At 38.6% G+C, this 23,416-nt stretch overlaps 2 protein-coding genes across 6 annotated transcripts in view; one reads left to right on the forward strand and one right to left on the reverse strand.

Annotated features, from left to right (window-relative positions):
• Window positions 1–5,076, forward strand: part of ANKIB1 (ankyrin repeat and IBR domain containing 1) — a 74,717-nt gene extending 69,641 nt beyond the window's left edge. For 3 of the 5 annotated variants that reach the window (XM_020785248.3, XM_020785250.3, XM_078378692.1), the window contains 2 exons: window positions 1,156–1,289; window positions 1,529–5,076. In XM_020785248.3, the coding sequence (XP_020640907.2) occupies window positions 1,156–1,289; window positions 1,529–2,275 (881 nt within the window). In that variant the 3' untranslated portion in view covers window positions 2,276–5,076. The remainder of the gene's footprint in view (window positions 1–1,155; window positions 1,290–1,528) is intronic. The other 2 variants (XM_020785251.3, XM_078378693.1) reach the window with 1 other exon arrangement.
• A 1,268-nt stretch (window positions 5,077–6,344) lies between these two features.
• Window positions 6,345–21,496, reverse strand: TMBIM7 (protein lifeguard 2). The gene is made up of 9 exons (XM_073003179.2): window positions 20,185–21,496; window positions 19,358–19,436; window positions 18,068–18,121; window positions 16,710–16,800; window positions 15,499–15,536; window positions 15,028–15,115; window positions 12,246–12,335; window positions 10,326–10,373; window positions 6,345–6,553 (listed from the first exon to the last, which is right to left on the reverse strand). The coding sequence occupies exons 1-9, from the start codon at window positions 20,675–20,677 to the stop codon at window positions 6,404–6,406; spliced, it is 1,131 nt and encodes a 376-aa protein (XP_072859280.2). The 5' UTR covers window positions 20,678–21,496; the 3' UTR covers window positions 6,345–6,403.
• Between the last annotated feature and the right edge of the window lie 1,920 nt (window positions 21,497–23,416).

Consider the following 23,416-nt stretch of genomic DNA (forward strand, 5'->3'; position numbering starts at 1 on the left):
AAACAACAGCAGTCCAATATTGTCTACCCTGACTTGTAATGGTTCTCCAAGATTTCAGCCTGATATGTTTCCCATGACCTGAAGTACATATATTATCTTGAAATAATCCACAACCAAAATTAATGTAAAACATTACCGTAGCGGGCCACTCTCAAGCCTTTACCAATCCAGGCCTATAAGAGTGCTCACTACCTTTCACCAAAACTTGCTGCCACCAACCTATCCTTAAAATCAAAAGGACAAGTGATTCTTTCAAAACAAATAAAGTGTTTATTGATTACACAAAATAAAAGTAGCAAATCACAGGTGTAAAATCAATTAGTCAATCACTGTTTATAAGAAACTAGCTCACACAGACTTTTCCCTCACTGACAGGCTCTTGCTCATTTTCTATCAATCTATTCACTCATCTCTCAAACTGCTCTCTCACACCTCACACACATATAACCCAGCTCCTCCCACTTCTGCACCACCCTCCGTCCTCTCGTTGGCTGAGGTTCCCCTGCCCAGCTGTGACGGACAGGTGAGAGCAGAGCTGAATGCCACAATTACTCTTAAGCAGAAAACAAAAGGGTACTGTTGTCAATTAATGATAAACATATACTACAAAGATGTCTAGAATATATCCTCTGGCATCAGAGGTATATTTGGTCTTCTATTTTCCCTTCAGCAAATTTGAGTAATATTTTAGTTGAGATGAAATTATTAAAGGTAAAGGTTCCCCTTGACAATATTTGTCCAGTCGTGTTCGACTCTAGGGGGCGGTGCTCATCCCCGTTTCCAAGCCATAGAGCCAGCGTTTGTCCAAAGACAATCTTCCGTGGTCACATGGCCAGTGCGACTTAGACACAGAATGCTGTTACCCTCCCACCGAGGTGGTCCCTATTTATCTACTTGCATTTGCATGCTTTCAAACTGCTAGGTTGGCAGGAGCTGGGACAAGCAACGGAAGCTCACTCCGTCACATGGATTCGATCTTACGACTGCTGGTCTTCTGACCCTGCAGCACAGGCTTCTGCGGTTTAGCCCGCAGCGCCACCACGTCCCCGAAATTATTAAAACTATAATATTAAAATGAGAAAGAGTTTTTGAAGTAAAATAAATATAAACTGTATTTTTTTCTCTTTGATACAATTTTTCTTTTTTCTTGAGCAGATACTCAAGAGGCTGGCAGTAACAGAAGGCATGGCAATTCCATGGTGAGTTCAGCTTCCATGAGTATCCTTCACAGCTCTTCTCTCCATGATTATACTCCTGCTAGTCGCTCTGAAAACCAAGATTCTCTCCAGGTACACTCTTTTGTCTGTCCCTTTCCCCCTTGTTTTGCTATACAGTTTCTTTAGCTTGCATGCATCTGTCTTCTGAACTTGTCAATTCTCAATATTACAAACTCACACACTTGTTTCAGTATGTGGCTTGAACTTGAAGGAATGAAGATTAACTTGTTAGTAATTTGATAAAGCTTGCCAATGTTTGTGTATGTGTATTTCTTAATTGTGTATTTCTTAATTCTTGTCATCTCTTTTAGGCACTGAGTTCCTTAGATGAAGATGACCCAAACATCTTACTTGCTATTCAGTTATCTTTGCAAGAATCTGGTTTGGTTATTGATGAGGAAACTAGAGACTTTCTGACCAATGAAGCTTCATTAGGAGCAATAGGTACGTCTTTGCCTACAAGATTGGACTCTGCTCCCATAAATATAGATAATCCAAGAGCTGCTTTAAGTAGCTCTGAACTTTTGGAACTTGGTGATAGTCTGATGAAACTAAGTGCAGACAGTGATCCCTTTTCTGCTGACCATCTTAGTTCTCAAACCTTCAGTGATGCAAGAAGTGGCTTGTATTCAACGTCTAGTGAAGCCGATTCAAGTAGCCAAGACCCCAATATAAATGAAAATCTCCTTGGAAACATAATGGCCTGGTTCCATGACATGAATCCTCAGAGTATTGCACTCATTCCCTCAGCAAGTACAGAAACAGATGATGATTCACAGCAGCCCAGTACTGAAGAGGGGCCAGTGGAACAATCCCATCTTCCTGATGCAAAACAGGACCCTCTGGAGGAACATGCACTTTTTGAGGATGCTCTCAAAAATGAAGGCAGAGGCACCCAGACTGAAGAAAGTGCTGCTGCTGGAGACACAACTGAAACAGTGCCACAAAGCAGGGACTTCACTGGGGAAGCAGCTAGCCAAGTTGATGCTTCAGGAGACGTTTCAAGCCAGACATCTCAGACTTCAACGGAATGGACTGAACATGTACATTTGGTGTGAACATACAAAGTCTGAACAAAGGATTATTATTATGGAGCCAAAATGGCTGGGCAGTTGCCAGTTGTGGTACGTTATGTGGAGTTGGGGTTTGGCCCATGTATGCAGTTTACCAGTGATCTAGAGATGAAATAAAGCAGGAATTCCCTTGAAGTTCTTTATAAATATATGAGTATTTCAGGGAATTTCCACTGTGTTTGACAGTATGTGATTTGCTTGCTTTAAAGAAAGAGGAATAGTTTGTACTCCACATTCCTAATACAATGCAGCATCTATTTAGCCTTAGGCTGGTGATCCTTAACTTGAAATTATGGGTTAAAGGCTTACTGAGACTCTTTTGGGTTATTGATCCTAAGAAACCATTTTTCTCATGTTGTCCCTTATTGGAATTGTCTTTTTAAAAAACATAAGTTTAGCAGTAAATATTTTTTAATATCTTATTTTTCCATAGCCTTTCCTCAGCTAATCTCTAAATAGCAGTATGAATGGAGGTACAGAATACTTCATTCTAGTACTGCTACACAACCAAGGATAAAATACTCGTTTCTAATTGAAACCAACATTTTCATGTCTATTTACAGTACACATGTGCCAAACTGTGAATAGCAAACCAATGTCAACACAGAAAGTGTGCAGTATTGCTCTTGTGAAAGTAACAAATAATTCTTATTGACCGAAATATCACTTCAAAGGATTGCTGTTTCCAAATTTAACAAACATTTATTGCCATGATGACTGCATTAGCATAACCTGTACTTTAAGTTAATTAAGTCTGATTTCACTGTTAAGAACAGTTATTTTAAACAGTTAATTAGCAGCAACTATGCTGTGCTAAAAAGACACTTTAACGGAAGTGCAATCATAGGTCTCCCCCCCCCCCATAATTAACAATGCATTCTACGCACTAATAGTGCAGTTGCTTTTGATGATAACATTATTTTAGGAAATGTTTGAAATTTCCTTAAGTTAGAGGCAGACCCATGATAGAAGTTTAATAATACATATTACTTGCAACATGTTACTGTGCCTTTGCCTAACCCAAATAGTTGCCACAGTTAAATGAGTAACAGTTATCTGTTCTGGAGTTTACTATGCTATGAATTGCAAAAACCTCCATAAAAACCACTCATGGCCTTGCCTTTCCAGTAAATAATTACTTAGGGTACAATCTTCTCCCACACAGGTACAGTGCTCTCTCTCACACACAAAACCCCCACATGGCTCAATTGAGCCTTATCCCCCCATCTCCCACAATCCATGTGCATACCTACCTACTAAGGCATTCCACATTCTCATCTAATCCTCCTCTTCTAAATAAAGTAGTGTGAGTCTCAGTTTTTAAAAACTGAGTGGAGTGGGAGGAACAGGAGAGTAGCATACAGAATGCTGGTGTGCTGCCCATGGACACCCTCTGAGAGGGAAAGGAGATGAAACAGGATTTTAAAAAAGGATTCCTTTGCATATGGATCCCTCTGTATGCTGCAACTGTACGCACCCGGAGAAGCATCGTACCCTAAGCATTCAAAGTTTTTATATAAATAACAAAACACTAATGTGTGTTCTTTCAATTGCACAATATTTGTTTGGTGTATGGTTGCTATTTCATGTAAAAAAAGAATAAAATACCTTCCCTAGTGGTGTCCTACTGTGAAGAAAACTTGTTGAGATTGGTTTAAAAGCATCAGAACCTCATTGTAAATTACAGTGATGCCGTTTGTAATTTTAACTAGAGAAAACTGTTGAAATAACTGTTTTGCTTGCATATAATCAAAGCCTAGGATAACACAGGCAAAATAAATGAAATACTCCATTTTTATGTTTAACTTCATATGAGAGATCTGTTGATGTCTGATACAAAGGTTTCTCATGACTGATTGTGTATAGTAAAGTATTATGATGGCAAATAAGGTTATATCTATATATATATATTTATATATATATTGATTACCGTGAGTTACAAGAACAAGTGTTCACTCCTTTTCATTTACAGATTACTGTTGGAAACTTGCAGTCCCTGTGGCTCATAATACTAAATAGCTACATATTAATTAATTACTCCAAAATAGAGAACCAAACCTGTTTCTTCAAAAGAAATAGTCTGCTGCTCTGTTACTGTATTCTATAGATCCATTACATCTACTAGCTTGGCTTCTAACTGCCCCGTCCTGAACGTATTGATGTTGAACACCACCATCCCTTTTCCAGACTTGGAAAACCAGCTGTTTACACAGCTGTCCAATATAAAACCTAAAATATGTCTCAAAGATTCTATCCTCATTAATTGCTCTTATTTGTTAATTTGGGATGCACATACAGCTTCCTTGAGTTATAATCTCCAAATACAATGATTCTCACACCAATTTTGTGTAGTGCATTAAGATGTTTTGCAAAGCTAAGAGAAGATATGTATGAGTGCTCTCTGTGATGATAGTGAAGTTTGTGGGTTCTGGTTTTTCTGTAACCTGGTTTAGATTGTGCAGTATATTCCATTGTTTCTGTGTTAATTTTATTCTCAGCATGACATTCAACATATTTTCTTGGTACTTACTTAAAATTTAAGACCACCCCAGTAATTGAATTTACAATTCAGAAAGAAATTTTGACAAGCCTATTTTGTAACCCTATTAATTTTATAATGTAAAAATACTCTAATCTTGAAAATGCTGTTTGCACTTTCATAGTCTATACTTGATACATTCCCACTTTATATACAGTAGGATATTACAACCATGTAGATGTTTGGCCAAATGAATGCTGTTAATAATATGTAAACTTCTTTGATTAAACATTTATTACTTAACTAAGTTCATTCTACCTAATTACTTTTATTTGACTTCAGGAAATACCAGGTTATATAAGAAAATGGTAAATAGAAAGGAAACAGCAACTAGAGGTATTCTGCATAAGTCTGTGCAATGATATAGTATATGTGTTCAATGACAACTCTTACCATCCTTGTATTCAGCTTCACTTTCATCACATATTGTCCTAGCACCATATGTAAAAAAAAAGCCTCCTGAGTTCACACATGCGTTATCATTAATTGATTGCTGGGATATCTAAAGTGATACATATGTGAAAGAACTATAACATATCAAACACCTATCAAAATTTCCATACCACCTGTAGCCTGTCAAACATAATATTTTAACAGAAGGTTATGTACATACCTAGTCACTAACAAAATAGCAGCTTGGCTTAGTCAAGGTAGGTAGCAGGACAGGTATCTTGTGTACACAGACAGCTATTATGTGCACATTTCTCCATTCAAACGAGACTAGAGAACTATGTGTTGTACCCCAGGTACAGCATGTCATAGGTCAGCTGTTCAGAGTGGGAAGCAAGAGATTTGGTCCTCATTCTTCCTATCCCATCATTCAGATGAAACTGGAAGCAAATCCTAGAATTGGAACCAGAGAGAGTAGTACTTTGTCCTGAGATGCCAACCAGCTGTTTGTTAGAAGTGCTTCTCTATATCAGATTCTAGTGAGAGTTCTCATGAAAATCAAAAATATGTTGGTCATCAGTTGCTCTGGCATTTGATTTCACTATATCATCCTGAACACACCAATCTTGTTTACTTTCAGAAGCTAAGCAGGGTCAGGACTGGCTAGGACATGGGTGGGAGATTAGTGGAGAATACCAGACATTTCCAGGAAATCTAGACTCTAGGAAAGAATCTTGGCTGAAAGCCTGGAGAATTGCTCCCAGTCAGAATTTACAATGCTGAGTAAGACAGACCAAGGTTCTGACTCACTGTAGGACAGTTGCCTACGTTCCTGTGATATCAAGCTATCTGATATACGTAACTTGATTGTGGAGACTGGATTATTTTAGATTACATTTTCGTCTAGAGAACACTTACGCAACTTCTATTCAAGATTACATTCCTGTTTGAAGATTGCGCACACAAAAATTTCATACCAAATGTTGATATATCCTACTTCGAAATGCCTCTGCAAGGCGTTAAATGTGTAACTCACTTCCCAGGCCTAGATTTAATAGCAGCACTATTGTGACCGAACTATCTGCTTTCTCTTAAGTATTTAGAAATCCACAAGTACTCTTCAGATTTTCTCTCAGGCAATTTCTGCATATTCTTCTTTATTCAGTTTACATGCAGCATGCTTTTCACTTCATAAATCCAACAAATTGCAAGATAAACAAACACATGTTGATAATGTCGATGTAGACATTCAGTACTGCAAAAATATAATCATCAGGATTCAGGCGGTAATGAAGCTTCTTTCCCAGCATTAGTTGTGTATCCACCAACAGATACTTTTTTGGGGGGAGGGAAAAAAAGGTCAGATTTTGTTAACATTTTTATTCCATTCTGATTGGTGATTTATTTATTTTTGGAAGCAGTCACTTAGCACAATTCCCAATGTTAACATAGTTTCTCATTGTTTTCTCAAGACATTTTATCCTTTCAGACAGCTTTTAAAATCTTTCGATGTAGAAAAAAGATGGCTCTCTTTACTGTTACCCAGTCTGGAAATAGCAGAAGCTACTTCAAATTACAGTTAAGTTTCTAATAATTTGTGTACAATTAAAATGAAACTGTATAGAGCACTCTTGATTGCTCAGGCTTCCAGAGTTCAATACTGACTGAATTAATTGAACTTCGCTCTATTAATATCAATGACTTCAGTCTCAATTAACTTAAATCCTATATAAATTTTGCCTACTAAATTCAGCAGCATGGTCTGGGTCAAATGCAAAGCATGCTAAAAAGGGTAACATATGCATTTTTTTCATTAAATGCATTTTTTTGTGAAGAGTAGGTTGCTTGAACCTAGTTCTTCAGGCAGTCATCAGTGCATTTATACACATGGGATCAGAGCCTGCACAGAACTTAATTCAGAACATTCTAGAGTGGAAGGCAGAGATCCACATTGTCCTCAGCATGCAAACTTGGGGAATGGCTTTAACTAACAAAGCAGTATAGTAAGGAATGTCATGGCTATGGCAATGTAGGTAGGTGGGAGATGTGTTTGAAAAGACAGTAATTTAAAGGATCTGCAAAGTAAACCTTTTCTTCACTGTGTCGTCAATCATACAGTGAATAAAATAAGGCTTACTGGAAAAGAGGGAATTGTCCCTAAAGATAACTCCCAGAAATTCTGGCCAGCAAAGCTAGTTAAGACGTCTGGACGTTTTAGTCCAAGAACATCTGGGGATCAAGGTTGGGAACCACTGCTCTAGTAGATCATGCCTAGAGAGATTATGATGTTGTGCACCATTAAGTCACTTCCAATTTATGGCAAACCTAATAGGGCATTTCAAGTATGTGGTATATTTAAGGAGTGGTTTCCTATTGCCACTCTCGAATTAGTTTCCATGGCATAGTGGAAATTTCAACCCAGATCTTCCAGGCTCCAGTCTGACACTAGCCATTATATGACATTGCCTCTACCAGAAAGATGAAATAGTAATTAAGCCATCTGACAGCAGATACACATTTCTCTTTCAGCCTGGAGTTGGAATGATCTTGAAAAACCTTTGAGACTCCTTACAATAGAAGCATTGATTTTTCACTTGAATCCAATGAGCTTAGTTGTATTTCCAGAGAAGACAATGGGTAAAGCAAAACCACCTCCTTCTGTACAAGGTCTGAGTAACTGAGTAACAAATGCACTGGCTAAGACACTATAAATAGTAACTGCATGCCTTGGGTAGCTTGCCCATGGCTATACAGGTTGGCTCTTCTCAGGAGGCACAATGGAATATGCCAGTATTGATTAGTCTGGATGAGTCAGATGAGGTTCATTGTGCTTCAGTCTATCTTTTGCCTCCTTTCTATTTTGTGTTAATGCCTCACTTAATGCTTTTCCAGAGGATAGCAGCATCAAGAGTCCAGTAGAGGAGTAATTACACAAAGTAGAGGGTGAGTTAGGTTGTTGATATAAAAGATGTCAAACCAGATATAGGGATGGTGGCTTTTTAACCAAAGCACCCAAATGTATCAAAGTCAAAGAGATTAATGGTACCCAACTGGGAGCTAAACTAGAACGCAGATGCAAGGAGCTGAGAATGTAGAGACAAAGCCTTGGAATACTGGGAGGAAATTCCTGTAAAGCTGTATGTACTGCTTAAAAAAGGCTGCTCTTAAATACAAGAGGTCCTTCATACCCAGCAGGTGACAATGGGGCAATATTGGCCACCAAACCCCTTCTTTCAATGCAAGAAGAGTACTGTTTTCCCAAAAATAAAACCTAACCTGAAAATAAGCCCTAGTATGATTTTTCAGGATGCTCGTAATATAATCCCTACCCCCAAAATAAGCACCACTTAAGTGAAACCCCACCCTCCACCACTGTGCAGCAACCAGAAGAAGATGATATGACTATATTTGAATTTAGATTGTTGTACATGGAAAAAAAATCCCCTGAAAATAAGCCCTAATGCGGTTTTTGGAGCAAAAATTAATATAAGACCCTCTCTTGTTTGGGGGGAAACACAGTAAAAGCTGTAAGCTCCTGAGAAAACTGAGGAGTTCTGCTCCTGACACAATTATCCTCTAAAACAACAAACCACAGAGTTGCTGAAAAGTGCAATAAAAATCAAAGCACATTCTACTAAAACTAGAATAGTAGGGAAAATGGCAAAAAGGGGAAGGAAATCCAGCTCAGCCCTGTAAAAGAAATCGGAAGATGCCAAAATACTCTTGAACAATGTGTCCGCTCTGCTAGTTAAAAAGAAATCAAGGAAGAAGGTGGGAGCTGCACCTTTGGCATGCATGCTAAAGGCAGGATGGAGATTTCTTTCCTTCAAATGCTTCAGCTCTAGAACATTCCAAAACCCTGTGCACTCATATGTGTGCTACCCAGATATGACAAAAAACAATTCTGTTATATGTTACTAGTTTTTCCAAGTAGTTGAAATAGGATCATACTATACTGTCATCCTTCTATACTAGCTAACCTTGACATATATAAATTTAGGAAACTGAGACTTATCCTATATAGAACCATACTTAAGTGTAAGGAAAACTGCAAGATTTCACTTTTCACTTACAACAGAGGATGAGAAGGGGAGAGGTGCACATGGCATGAACCTAATGTTCAGCACAGTTTGATCCCCAAAATCTAAACAATTTAAATTATTATCTGTACAAAGCCAGCTTCTCCATAGTCCTCAGGTTCAGACCTATTTGGAGGAAACTGTCATTAACAGAGCCACTACTCTTTATTGGTTTGCATAATAGATAATACAGTCAACCCTCGACTTACGAACTTAATCCGTTCCGGAAGGACGTTCGTAAATCGAAAAGTTCGTAACTCGAACCAGCATTTCCCATAGGAATGCATTGAAAACCCATTAATCAATTCCGCCTGTTTTTGGTTCTTGGGTCGAGGGGCGGTTTGTAAGTCAAAGCATTAGTTCCCATAGGAACGAATGAAAAGCCGGTTAATCCGTTCCTACCACTATGGGCAGAATTTTTTTCTTTTTTTTAAACCTAAGATGGTGTAGGTTAAAAAAAGCAGGAAACTACAGAGGGAACAAACGAACACTGTTTAAAAAGAACACTTTTAAAATCAAGCACCTTTTACACCAAAACAGGCACCTTTTCAACAAAGCACCTTTTAAATCAAAACAAGGAGCTTTTAAAGCAACCAAGAACGTTTTTACCCAAGCAGGTTTTAACTAAAAACTGGCTCCCTTTTACCCAAGCACCGTTTAACCCAAACAAAGCACCTTTTAAACTAAATTTTACATTTAAGAATGACAATACCAGGCAGTCCCAAGTCTCTCTTCCCACTCTCTGACCACTTGGATGAATGAGGAAGCAGACAAGCAGCCTCTTCGCTAACTGAAAGTTCAAATTTCCTGCTTTCCCTGCCTTCCCCGCACTTTTTTCCCCATTCATAACTCGAATCCAAGTTCGCAATTCAAGTCCATATTTTCCTATCAGAGCAGTTCGTAAGTCAAAATGTTCATAACTAGGGTCGTTCGTAAGTCGAGGGTTGACTGTATACGGATAAAACAAATGTCTTGTTCTTCACAGGGAAATAGAGAGCTCCCCAAGAGATTCAGCCTCCAAACTTACTATGCTGAAAAACAGTGCTCCAACAGCAGCATATATTATTCGTAACCACTATAAAAACAAAATTTTATAATTAGTGACAAGGAAGAATAAAAAACAGTTAGATGTCCTTAGAGCTTGTCAGTATCCACATTAAATAACATGGGGATGCTAATAAAATAATCACTTGTTAGTCAAAGGATTCATGCTCCATATCTAAGCTTATGCAGTTTTCCTATTTAACCACTAATAATTCTATTTAACTATCTGAAACAGAAAAGCAGTGCATTATTTAGTATAATATAGAAGATTCTCAGAACAACAATTTTTGGGCATCCCAGCACTAACAGTGTTATAGAAGAATAATGTAGAAACACTCCATCTTCCTAGAATATTTTTCCTCCATCTATCCACTAGAAGCAAAACTCTTTGCCGTAGATTGGACTGGAAGACATTCCCTACTTTATTACTAGTCTTATTCCCCCCTCTGAAGGGAGTACCTTTAGCTCTCCGGGTCTGCCTTTCTCCTGTAGATCAAACTGAAAGAACAGTTTGCGGTCACAGAAGAAACAGGTGGAGTAAGTCAGTGCTACAGGCTTAGCCTAACCACATTTCCCCCTCAGCACACTGATCCCTTCAGTTTGGGTAGCTGCTTCTTGCTGCTTTGACCACCTTCACTGGTGGTTCTTGGGGAAATGGGTCTTCTTCCCTTTGGTAGCATGCCACCATGTATGGAGAACAGAGACTGAGATGACAGTGGGTCAGGGATAACATTTCAGGCCATGTCATGGCAAACATAGGGTGTTGTATTCAGATTCTCTTTCCTCTTCTCTAGTCAGGTGATACCACATTTAGGAGAGGTACTCCTTGCAGAAAGTACATCCTGACTGAGTCGGTCATCCAGAGTGCGGCATACTAGACTGTGCCACATTATTCAACACAGCTCACCTCCTGGGCCTTCATACATGCATATTGCTCACTTCAAAAACTGCACCACACTTGGATTCACAGTTCAACTACACAGCAGGTCATATCACACTGAGGCTAGCTCCTGCTTAGCTGACCAATGCTGGACTTCAATGTACCATAGCCACTTTTCTTCCTAGATTTGAGCAAAGACATCCTGCACTGAGGACCACCACTACTCCGTGCAGCTGCCGTAAAGCGGGATCATAATGATAGCAGGACTCCCTTTTGTCATCCCAGGTGTAACCCTTACTAATTTGGATGCCTGTTGTTTTGTCATTTTTTTTCTGGGAGGGGCCACCATTATCTGCTCTCAGGAGCAAACAATTGCTATCAAATTATAAACCAATGTTTATATTACCCATAGTGGTCCATAGGAGGCAGAAGGATAGACTTCTGCTGTCCCCCATACCTGAAAAAGCATGAGATTAACTCCAGTATAGCATGGAGAACTTCTATTTAAGGCCATAGGTAAAGGTTCCCCTTGACATTTAGTCCAGTCGTGTCTGACTCTAGGGGGAGGTGCTCATCCCCGTTTCCAAGCCGTAGAGCCAGTGTTCGACAATAGACAGTTTCCGTGGTCACGTGGCCAGCATGACTAAACACGGAACGCTGCTACCTTCCCACCGTGGTATTTATTTATCTACTCGCATTTTTGCATGCTTTCGAACTGCTAGGTTGGCAGGTGGTGGGACAAGCCATTTAAGGCTATAATGTCCACCAAATTGGTAATACTTTGTGCTTCATCCAATAATGTAGTTCCCTATTTATGGAGATGTGTTTTTTTTTTCCTCTAGAGAAATCGAATTGTGAAGATATGAGGACAGACAAGAACCAGGTTGGAGTCTCTCTACAATGGCATACAGCAAATCAGGGACCAATCTTGTGTCTTTATTTGTGTCCAGATTGTGTAGGAGACAGTACACATTCCTTAAAAGGGCTATTTATTTCAGACAAAGCTAAAAGGATTTTACTTACCATTGACTGCAGGATGGCACAGAGAATTCCAAAAGCAAACAACACAAAAATCAAAATTAGCAGAATTCCAGACGTAATGGTAAGGTCCCACTAAAAACAAATAAAATTGCAATCAGCATCTCCTACCAAGGCAGGATTATAGGAATCAAGGCATCTTAATACAGCAAATCTACAGAAGGAAAGACTTATCATCCAACCCAGAAAACAGACATTAACCAAAGCATTTAAATTGCTTGTTTCGCTCCCAGAAAAATGCACATTAGAATTCTTTGCCAAGCATGCTTCCAAAATGATTTTATTTTTTAATACATGTTCTTCTCCCATTTTACAAAACACTTCTCAGGAATAGTGTCAGACAAAGTGAACACAGGAAAGGAGCCAATTTTGAAGAGTGAGAAATAGATTTAGAGTTAGAATTCAATTTCTGCTTTACATGGAGGAAAATTCCTTCACTCCAGTATATAACTATATTTTCAGATGGAAATTTGGGAGCAACTGGTTTAGTCTGTTTCAGCAAAACCTTAAAGAATAAGAAGCTTGTCTTGCATAGATTTGGTAGACTGCACCTCACTGGCATCTGATGAAGTGCATTGCTATGCATTAAAGTTTACACTAAATAAAATTTGTTCATTTTTAAGGAACAAGAAACCTTTGTTAATTTCACCACATATTAGAGCACCATGCAGGAAAGCTATCAAATAATAAACCAATGTTTATAAAATGTGGGGGGTGGAGGCTATTAGCATTCCAGCTGAGATGGCACCATCTTCTAGAGGATACATCGTTCTGATAAAGCTGATTGGAGCTTAAGCAATAACTAATAAACACAGGAATTAATTTCTCTAAAAACCTACTAAGCAGTTGTAAGGTTGTAAAGAACATGGCCAAAGAACCCGAAAAACCCACAACAACCATCAGATCCCAGCCTTGAAAGCCTTCGAGAATACAGTTTAAACCAAACATAAATAGCTATACAGTACTAGGGAATATCAACAAGTCCAGTATTGCAATATCTTTATGAAGTTACATGATAACAAGTATTCCAACCAGACTGTAGGTAATACAAATTCAGTGTTATGAAATACATGCATTGCTAATTATTTGTCAGTACAGTGGTGCCCCGCATGACGACGATAATCCATCCCATTGAAATCGCTGTTTAGTGAAATCATTGTCATGTGAAATCCGTTTCCCCATTGGAATGCATTGAAACCCATTTAATGCGTTCCAATGGGGAAAATACCTCGCCGTCCAGCGAAGATCGCCCATAGGGAAGGCATTTTGAGAGCGCCGATCAGCTGTAAAAATGGCTATCCTGCGAAGCATGGGTCCAGAAAACACAAGGCAGCCAGTCTGCGAAGCCGACGATCAGCTGTTAAAATTGTTGTCTTGCAAACAAACGGTCCGCGAAGCACAGACCAAATCATCGTCAAACAAAAATCCCCCATTGGAATGACTGCTTTGCTATAGCGATTGCAAAAAGTCATCATTATGCGGATTCGTCATTTAGTGGGGATGTTGTCTTGTGAGGTACCACTGTATGTACTATTCTTCTTTCCTAGTATCTCCTTTGCTATGCAAAATAAAATCCCCCATGAGAGGGACAAGTGCGGAAATGGTACAGCAAGAGGTCTGGAGCCTGAAAAATCCTCATCCCCTGATGGTACACTCGGCCCAGAGAGTCTCTCTGCAACCAGGGCTGAGGCTGTGGCGATGGCAAAGCAACAGCCAACATGCCAGAGGATTCCCATGCCAACTTTCTTTTCTTCTTCGGCATCGAGGCCGAGTGTTGCTTCAACACCGATGCCAAGGTGGTCAACTTCAAGCCTGAAGATAATGCCTTTGCGGATTTCTTAGCCCGCTTTGGCGAGGAGCCTACAACTGAAGAGGTCTCCACTGGCGAATCCATAGCCGAATCTCTCGACGGGCAAAGAGACTTCTCCCACAAAAATGAATGCAACCATTGGAGTCATTGCTTCAATGCCGGTTTGGTGAAACTTTTATAAACAGAACAAAGAGCCAGTTTGTGTTCCTCCCCCGGACAAAACAGACACTGGGAATGCCCGTCCAACAGCGTTATTCAGGCAGGAGGAGCAACGCTTAAAGCGGCCTGATGAGGCCATAAACCATTAAACAGAAAAACACAAGGAAACAAGCCAGTTGTATTCTTTTTGCCAAACTCAAAAACCAAGAGGATCGCCGACTAGTCCAAAATCGCAAAAAAATGGGAAGTCCAAGATGGTAGGGAAAGGAGAAAAAATGCTACGCGAAAAGCTCTGACCAAGATGCTCCTACAGCGGCAGCAAAAACGGAACTGAGGCACTCGGTGCCAGGGCGGAGTTATAGGCAGCGTGGGGGAGGTCCCAGCACCATGTGCCTAAGCTCTAGAAGATTCCGAGATTGCTCTGCTCAGGTGCAAATTAAGCCATTAGTGTGCATTCACAGAGACCATGAAGAAAAACCTGTTGTTTAGCTTAGTAAACCACACTAGAGTAGGCCCATTGAATCAATGTGGATTTAATGAGTCAGCTCCTCCAGAGGTTCTGTTTATTCAAATAGACCTACTCTATGGTGACTAACTAAACCAAGTTGCAGTTAGCAGCCCCATTTGAATCAATGGGACTTATGGAGGAATAAACTCATCAAATTTCCATTTATTGAATGGATCTATTCCGGTGTGATTTACTAAGCTAAGCAACAAGATTTTGGCCAATGTTTGACAGTTACCTAACAATTCATGTCTCCAATAGTTATATAGGCCATTTAATCAAAGACTGCTTACTTTTGTCTGAAGAGCAAAGACAGACAGTCCCAGTGCTGCAAATGTAGTTGCACCAACACCCCACATCACTTCGTCTGCATCAAAGAAGCTAAAATCCAAGAACATGTAAATATTTATGTGAAATAGAATTAGGCATGTACAGCCTATTCCCATTGGAGATTACCATATTTTTTTGTGTATAAGACTATACTTTTATCTAAAATCTTTAGACTAAAAACTGAGGGTCGTCTTATACACGGAAGTAAGGGAGGAAAGGGATCAAAGAGTTGCAGGATTGCAGCCCTTTGATCCTGCAGCCCTTTCATTGCTGCTTTACCCTGCACTTCCGCAGCCCTTTGATCCTGCTTTCACAGGCCTTAGGAAGTGGAGGGGGAAAGCAGAGATCAAAATTTCTTATTTGGGGTTGGAAAAGTGGGGGTCATCTTATACACTGGGTCATCCTATACATGGAAACATACACTAACAACTTACGCTGCAATTGATCCTAGCAATGTACCCTCAAGAACTGTCTAAAAATAAAAAATAGAGAAAAAAATTACATACAAATAGAAAATAAAAACAGTTCTCTATTAGTAGACACTTGTTAGTAGATCCTTATTATTTTGCATAATGTTCTTTTTGAGTCTAATGTGGGAGTATACTGCTCAACCTAGAGGATGCTTTGATAGTGCCCTTTAGTGTGTACAGTTCCTTGTTCATTAAAGGGAATGCCAATAAAATATCCATTTCTCTTACTCAGAAAATCTAAGTGCCTAACGTAAGTTATAAGAAAACTGTATATGTAATATTCCATAAATAGACTTTGCAAAATAATCCTACCAGAGGCTGAAGAGTATACACGTGTTATTTAAGACTATGCATGCTTTACTACAATAAATCTCCAAGTAGCTCCAGCAGCTTCAGTTGATAAGCAGCCGATTAAATGCATGAAATTTTCAGCCCAGAGGGTGACTCATCTGCAAAAGCCTCAAACAAAAATTAGCTTATTTAAAAAGCCTTTTTACCTTCACATAAATATCTATAACATGACAACAGATCATTCCCATTAATTCAGAACTGGTCCACAGACTACCAGATGTAATTCCAGCTCCATCCAGCACAGTAAAGGTTGATATTTCAGAAATGGATACTGAATAAATATGCTAGCTGTGTGGCACCACACCAGGAACAGTAACCCAGGATATAAAAATGTTTTTAAAATTAAATTTCATAAAATAAGGACAGCACAATGAGTAAATGACAGAATTCTGCAGCTTGCCACACATGATATCAGGGAACACACAGATGTGTTATTCAAGTACAAGGCACACAATAACCACCACAACAGCAAGTATGCCCTCAGGTTCATACATATCCTAAACTGAAGACAGCTGGACATTTAGCTACACATGGTTCCCAGCTTCATAGGAAGTGTGGTAGGAGGAAAAGACATTACTTGCATTTCCTGTTCTAACTATGTCATATGATACAAACCAGCCTTCCCCAACCCAGTGCCCTCCAGATGCATATGATCATCACTTCCATCCAATATATCTGGTGGTCATCAGCTGAAGCAGGCAATACTATCTACCTTGATATTGTAAATTCAAGATGTAATAGGAATACAATGCCTACAATGATAATGATAAGCTAATAGTGAGATTATTATCCTAAACAAAGCATTACTTTCAGAAAATACTTACAAATATTAATAATAAAATGATGTTCAATGGAAACTTTCTGCGAGCATGATCACAGCAGGCTAAAGTAATTGCTAGAATTAAAATTGCAGGTCTAAATGGAAAAAATACTATAATTTAAAAAGAAACGTTATTGAATGAATGAATACTTGAATTAATGAAACATTATTGTGTGTTGAAGGAATGCAAGAGAGTTATATATCTTGTATTGACAAAAACAAATACAGTAACAGCCATACAATTGGAAGAAACAATTCTTATCATTCAATTCATTAAAAGTACAGTGGTGCCCCGTATAGCGAGGTTAATCCGTTCCGGATTAACCCTCGCTATACGGAATCATCGCTAAACGGGTAGGGGAAACGTATTGAAACGTATTAAACTTCGTTTAATGCGTTCCAATACCTTGTTTACTTACCCGTTCAGCGAGGATTCCCCTTGCCGGCAGCCATTTTCGCGCCCTCGCTAAGCGAGGGCAGGGCGCGAAAACGGCTGCCGGCAGCCATTTCTGGGCTTCCGGCGGCCATTTTGGAACCGCCGATCAGCTGTTCGGCGGCTCCAAAATGGCCGCCGCAATACCCGATCTTCGCAATGCGGGTTTTCCCCATTGCGAAGATCGGGTATGTTTCCGTATAGCGATCCCGAAAAAGGGATCGCTATACGGAGACATCGCTATACGGTGCACTCGTTAAGCGAGGCACCACTGTACCAAAAAGAAGTAGGTATTATTTTCATATTTGGCAGAAATGTTCATTTAGAGGAAAAAGTGAACATGCAATTAGACAAATTAAAAAAAGGTATTTTTGGATATCCTGTTCCATTAATTTTTCTTGATAGTAGCAAATAATGAAAAGGTAGCTGATTAACATCTCATGTATTAATAACAGCCAAACTTTATATTTGTTTGTTTGTTTTGAAATATCTGTTTATTACCTTTTTTTTTTGCTAGGCCTTCCACAGCAATTTACAATTAATAAAAATTGTAAAGAGACATTTAACAATCTTATTTTTTTAAAAAAGACTAAAAACATTTATTAAAAGCAGTTACCACACACACATATTAAAAGTTATTTTAAAAAACCAATCCTAAAGAACAAAGTCTCTTCCAAATGATAGTTTTAACTGCCCATTGGAAACTAAACAGAAATGCAACTGGCCTAAACTCCTTTGGAAAGGAATGCTGCTACACAGAGTTAGACAACCAAGGTGCTGCTCTCAGTGTGCTGGGACATGCAATAGGATCTTTATAGGAAAAAAAAATTCAAGGCATTTCATATAAAGAAATATTTGGATAAGCATGCAGACTGGCAAAAGCCACATTGATAAAACATTGTACTATCTCTTACATCTACTCTACTTACAAGAGTGAATAACAAAACCACGGGCGCCTTCGTACCCATATTGTAAGATAATTCCTGACCAAAATAAAAATTAAAATTAAAAAGGGATCAGAATATGATTTAATTTATTTAAGGTATAAAAGGTTTAAAAAAGATTCACAAGTCAAAAAGTCCCATTAAAGATTACAACACCTTGTTAAAGACAACATGTCATACTTTCTTTAATTGACATGGTTCATTTCAAAATGACAGAAGCAATTTAAAATGCCCAAACTATGCCTATCTTCAACCTTGCTTTTCTTAATATGGAATTCACGAATATTTAAGTCAGAACCTGCGCCTAAATAATAAAAGGCTTAGAATCGTGTCTGATTTAAGAATATATATAGTATAGTGCACCATAAGAAACAACCAAAGTAAAAAATGGTCTTATGCATTACTTCAGCAACCTTCGTATCTCCCTAAGTTCAGAAAAAGGCAAAACAATTGTGCCATCTGTATAGACAAGATAACAATGAAGCTGAAAAGATGAGAAATATCAAGTCTTTCTATACAAGAGTCACTGTGACTATTCCACAGACATTTATTTGTACAAAAGGCAAATACATTTTGACACACAGCCCTACCAAACAGGATCAAATGATAAACCACTGACGTTTGGTGAATTGTTTTGACTATAAAAATACTGAGCAATGATCTCAATTTTATCAGATTCCTATTACCATGTTATTTTCCATAAGACCAGATCTGTAACCACTTTTGTAAATAAAATGCAGTTGTGTGGAACTTTCACTGGCTAAACACAGTGCGCATTATTAAACACAATAACAGAAAGAAAGATGGGAAGGCATAACAAAACCCATATGCCCCAACTTTGACTTCTCCCATCTTTCACCAAATTGTGCCATTCATAAAAGGGAATGAGATTAACAAACAGATATTCTCTGTGATTCAAGCACTCAACATGGCTAGATCTGGAGAGACAATCTGAATAACAAGGCAATGCAGAGCTGAAGGCTATATTGTTTCCTCAGGTACTGTACAGGTATGTAAAAACACTGTTGAAGGAAAGGACATGCAAATATAAGTTTGAATGAAAATATCCACCAGGAGCTACTAAAACAGCAGCAAACAGTTGAGTACCTCACCAAGGTAGGAGGCGGCATTCCCATTATTGCAATTCAAACATTAGATAAACTAGCACTTTCCTTCTTCATTTTCTCTCATTCTCTCTCTCTCTCTCTCTCTCTTTGGAGTTCACCATATTGCATCTGGGATTAAACAAACCTGTGATTATTAAACTGTACTTACCAGTACATGAACATGCATATTATACCAACAGTGAAGCCCAGCTGAATTGTCAACATGAGATATATTTTTCTCATGAAAGCTAGAGAAATAATACAGAATTACTTCAGGTTTTGTGCTCAAGAAATGTGACTAATATTTGGAAGATATCTGAAGTACAACATTAAGACACTGTAAAGATTGCGTAGCTGTTAAAGTAGTGTTACTGATTAAATTCAGGATTAACTACTGACAGTGAATTCAGGAAGACTGTGCACATGGCAATATTTCCATCTAGCAATTACTTCCTGTAATGCTGAAAGCCTTGTGCATATACTGTATGTTAATATTGCTGTAATGTGTGGCAAAAGTCTCCCCTGCTCCCTCTCCAACCAAACTGACAAACCAATAGTTAATAACTCTTTTATATCTACTTTCAATACGTGAGGTTCAATCCAGCCTTATACTTAGACTGCACCCACTCAAATCAATGAGATGTAAGTTAATCTTGTAGTGGGTCTACTTTAAATATTACTAAGACTAGATCCAACACATTACACTTCTATTGTTTTTTGAATGATCTATCACAACTGTACATTAAAATTGTCATTCTGAATCATTCACTTTCTGATGTTTTCTTCTTCAGCAAAGTTTACTAAATATTCTAAATATTCTAGATATTCCTTTTATTGTTTTAAGAAAAAATAAAATAAAATAATCTGATTTTCTCTATACTGTAATTATTTATATGTCATGTTCAGCCAATAATGCAAGCAATCACCAACTTCATACTAGCTAATTTCTGTACACTCTTTATAATGAGTCTAGTGGAGGAAACTGCTGCAACGTACCTCTGCGGACAGTTTTATCTGAAAATGGACCTGCTTCTTCACCAAGGATTGCCATTTGTCGCTGCCTTATCTGTGCTGATCGTGTATGTCTTGCATGTCTACCACGTGATGGAGAAGATCTTGTTTTTCTTAATTGTGTTGGAAGCTCTGTGGGTTCCCTGGGACGCTTTTCACCTGTACGTTCATGATTACTAATAGATGGCATCGCTTCTCCTGCAAGTGGTTTCACTGAGTTTGCGACTTTTTGAGAATCTCCACCAGGATGTTGGTATTTGTTGTATAGTATGTCTCCACCATAGCTTACTGGTACAATATTGTCCATTTTAGGTAAATGTATACCAGTTATACCTTCGGATAAATCCCAGAAATCTGTCAGTTGTTGGCTAGTACACCTGAAGCATAATCCAAATTTTAACACAATCCCTCCACATTTGTACACCCAACCCCTCAAGATTATTTTTAAATTGTAACTTCTGTCTGGCGTGGTTGGCATCACCAATTATTATAGATAATGGTGCTTGTAGTCAAAGCATCTGAGGAAATAAAGATTGGGCAAGGCTGCTATAGCAAATTTGTTAAGAACCACAAACTTAAAACCCAAGGAATGCTTTAGAACTAATAGATCACAAGGGAAAAGAAACAATAATCTTTTAAATCGTTACTAAACAGCATCTCCTCTGAGTTGAAAATAAATAACGGGAAAATACCATTATATTAAGAAACTGTTACATCATATTCATATAAGCTGAACTGAAATATAGCTGGCAAAATAGTGTTATCAGCCTTGTCAAGTTAACGCCTATTTATACATGTGTTCATCCATTTTTATTACTGTCAAATTATGAAAATGTCATGACTTTTTCTGCAGCTTCACATTTAATGGCCTGTGTAACACAGACTCTTCAAAGCAGATGGCCACAAGAACACATAACTGCATCCTACAATCTATTTGTGGCTTGAAAGATGTGTAATGTAGTTTTGAGCTTGCTAAGCAGCTGATGGACTCCTCTCCAAAAGGCTAGACAAGGGTTGTGGAAACTGGCCTAGCAGTAAGTTATGTTAGACACTACCTTTTGGTGCCCATAAAATGCAATAAAGTCAACGTGGGACAAAACTCCTTGTTTTCTGAGGGGTTTTTTAACCCCATCATTGGATAGTGGTGTATTTTTGTTCTACTTTGATTCAATTTGCTCCACAGCAGGATTAGTTCATGCAGACTCTAGTACTGCATAGTCCTGTGCTGATCTGCACAATTTGATGACATTTCTTCTCCTCATGTGTGGATGCAAATATTGGAATGTTATGTTTAAATCTGTAACAAAAAATTACGAGAATAATCCAAAACAATTCAGAACAACAGCAGAGTGTGTGTGAATGATCCCTAAGGCAATTAAGAACAAGTAGAGTCCACAAAACCCTGGAATATCTCAACAGAGATGCTGGAACACATTACAGTCTTAGAGAACACTACTGGTTGGTTGGTCTGGCAAAACCAACAGGTGGGGTTTATTGTATTTACTCTTGACCTATTCAGACCGTAGGCAAGAAGAAAAGTCAGGTCAATAAATATTCCCTGCTGACAGGAAAATGGCTCTGAATGCTGAGCAGATTTAGTCCCAGAAAGTTTATTTGACTACATTCTCTCTTCAGTTCCCAATACCCATGTTGATATTCCCAGGTCAGCATCCTCTGATATTGATTTAGAATACTCTATGAAACCTCTAATGTGTTTTTCAGGCCATGTTCTGGAGGTTTTTCTTCTTAATGTTTCGCAAGTCTCTGTGACCAGCCTCTTCAGAGAACAGGAGCTAGAATTCTGTCTGTGTTCTGGTGTAATTGTGGGATTGTTGAGTATTTGTAGCTGTGGGATCAGGGTTTTTGTTCTTTTCAGGAGATTGGGTGTTTCCTGTGATCAGGGTGTTTTTTGTTATGTGTGTTTTGTTGTGATAAGGAGAGGGAGAGGGATCATCTGTCACTGTGACTGATGGTGTTGTTGGCTAGTCTTTTTTGTGCAGTGACCACCACTTCTAAAAATTAGAATAGTCAAAATCCTGTTGCTTAGCGTAAACCAAAATATAATTTTTGGTTCATTCTGTCATGGTAAGCAAAGTGCCCCTGCTGTGATTATTGGAGAGAATTACAGCAAGAATGGTTTGTTTACCAGGGTGGAATGAATAAAAAATTATAATTTGACTTGCACTAAACAACAGGCTAGAACTACAAGTTTGCAATAAACCAGAGAAAGCATATTTGCCGAGGGTTAGCTGCAAACAGGCATGGTCCACGCTTGTAATACACAAACTGCAGCACTTCTTTTTTTGTTTCAGTCTGTTGCGCACTTTCACTGTAGGTGTGTCGGAGGCTGAGTGCAATGTTACATAATGGGAACGTTATGTCCTGCTATGCCTCTCCTTTTTTTAGTTTTTAAAAAATATGCATAATTGCATGTTAAAGAAAAAATAATCGTGTGCTAACAGAGGTGCAAAGGAGCGGGAAAAAACAGAAGAAATTACCATGGTCAAGAGAGTTGAGGGTGGCAAAGTGTGTTAAAAGTATGTGTTGGAAACAAGGGGTGGTCCTGCATATTGTGGGATATTTGTAAAAAACTGGAGGAAGAAAGAAGTGGATTGGGCAACATTTGGAACCACAATAGGACTTGATGTCATGTGATACACTAGGAGTTCCTGCAGATTCAATTTTTTCTGGATTGTGTAGTTTTGGCCAGGATTTCAGCCAATAGGTCATAATGTTTTTAAAAACCCAGTTATAATATTTTAAAAACTATATAACTAAAAAGCAATATAAAAAAATACCAATATAAAATAAATTAGGTTTTGTTTAAATATGTTTAGAATTCCAGAGGGACCAGAGTCATGCAACATGCAATCTGATCCTATGAAATTGTGTTTGTGTGTTCTCTGCTATCAAGTCAGAACTGACTTACAGCAATCCTAACAGGACTTTCAAGGTAAGTGAGAAATTTTAAGGTGTGATTTTACCAGTTCCACTCACCTAGTGTTTCCATGGCCAAGTGGGGATTTAAACCTATTCTCCAGAGTCTTAGTGCCATCACTCTATCCTCTATACCAGTGGTCCCCAACCTTTTCAAAACTGTGGACCATTTGGGGGGCGGGGTCCATGCATGGGGGGCAGGGCACCCCTGCGCTCATGGGTGGGTTTGGTGCACATGGCGAATGGGCGGGGGTGTTCACAGGTGGATGGGGCACGCTTG

Source organism: Pogona vitticeps, chromosome 6 (genome assembly GCF_051106095.1).
Source record: "Pogona vitticeps strain Pit_001003342236 chromosome 6, PviZW2.1, whole genome shotgun sequence".
NCBI lineage: Eukaryota > Metazoa > Chordata > Lepidosauria > Squamata > Agamidae > Pogona > Pogona vitticeps.

What these genes read in the sequence shown, in the direction of transcription:
- TMBIM7 (XM_073003179.2), bottom strand. Translation starts at nt 20,677, where the DNA reads ATGCCAACCACGCCAGACAGAAGTTACAATTTAAAAATAATCTTGAGG. An exon ending in AGATAAAACTGTCCGCAGAG is followed by an intron (nt 19,437 to 20,184) that starts GTACGTTGCAGC and finishes TTATTTCTCTAG; the next exon opens with CTTTCATGAGAAAAATATAT. An exon ending in GAGCACTGTTTTTCAGCATA is followed by an intron (nt 6,554 to 10,325) that starts GTAAGTTTGGAG and finishes CCCCCAAAAAAG; the next exon opens with TATCTGTTGGTGGATACACA.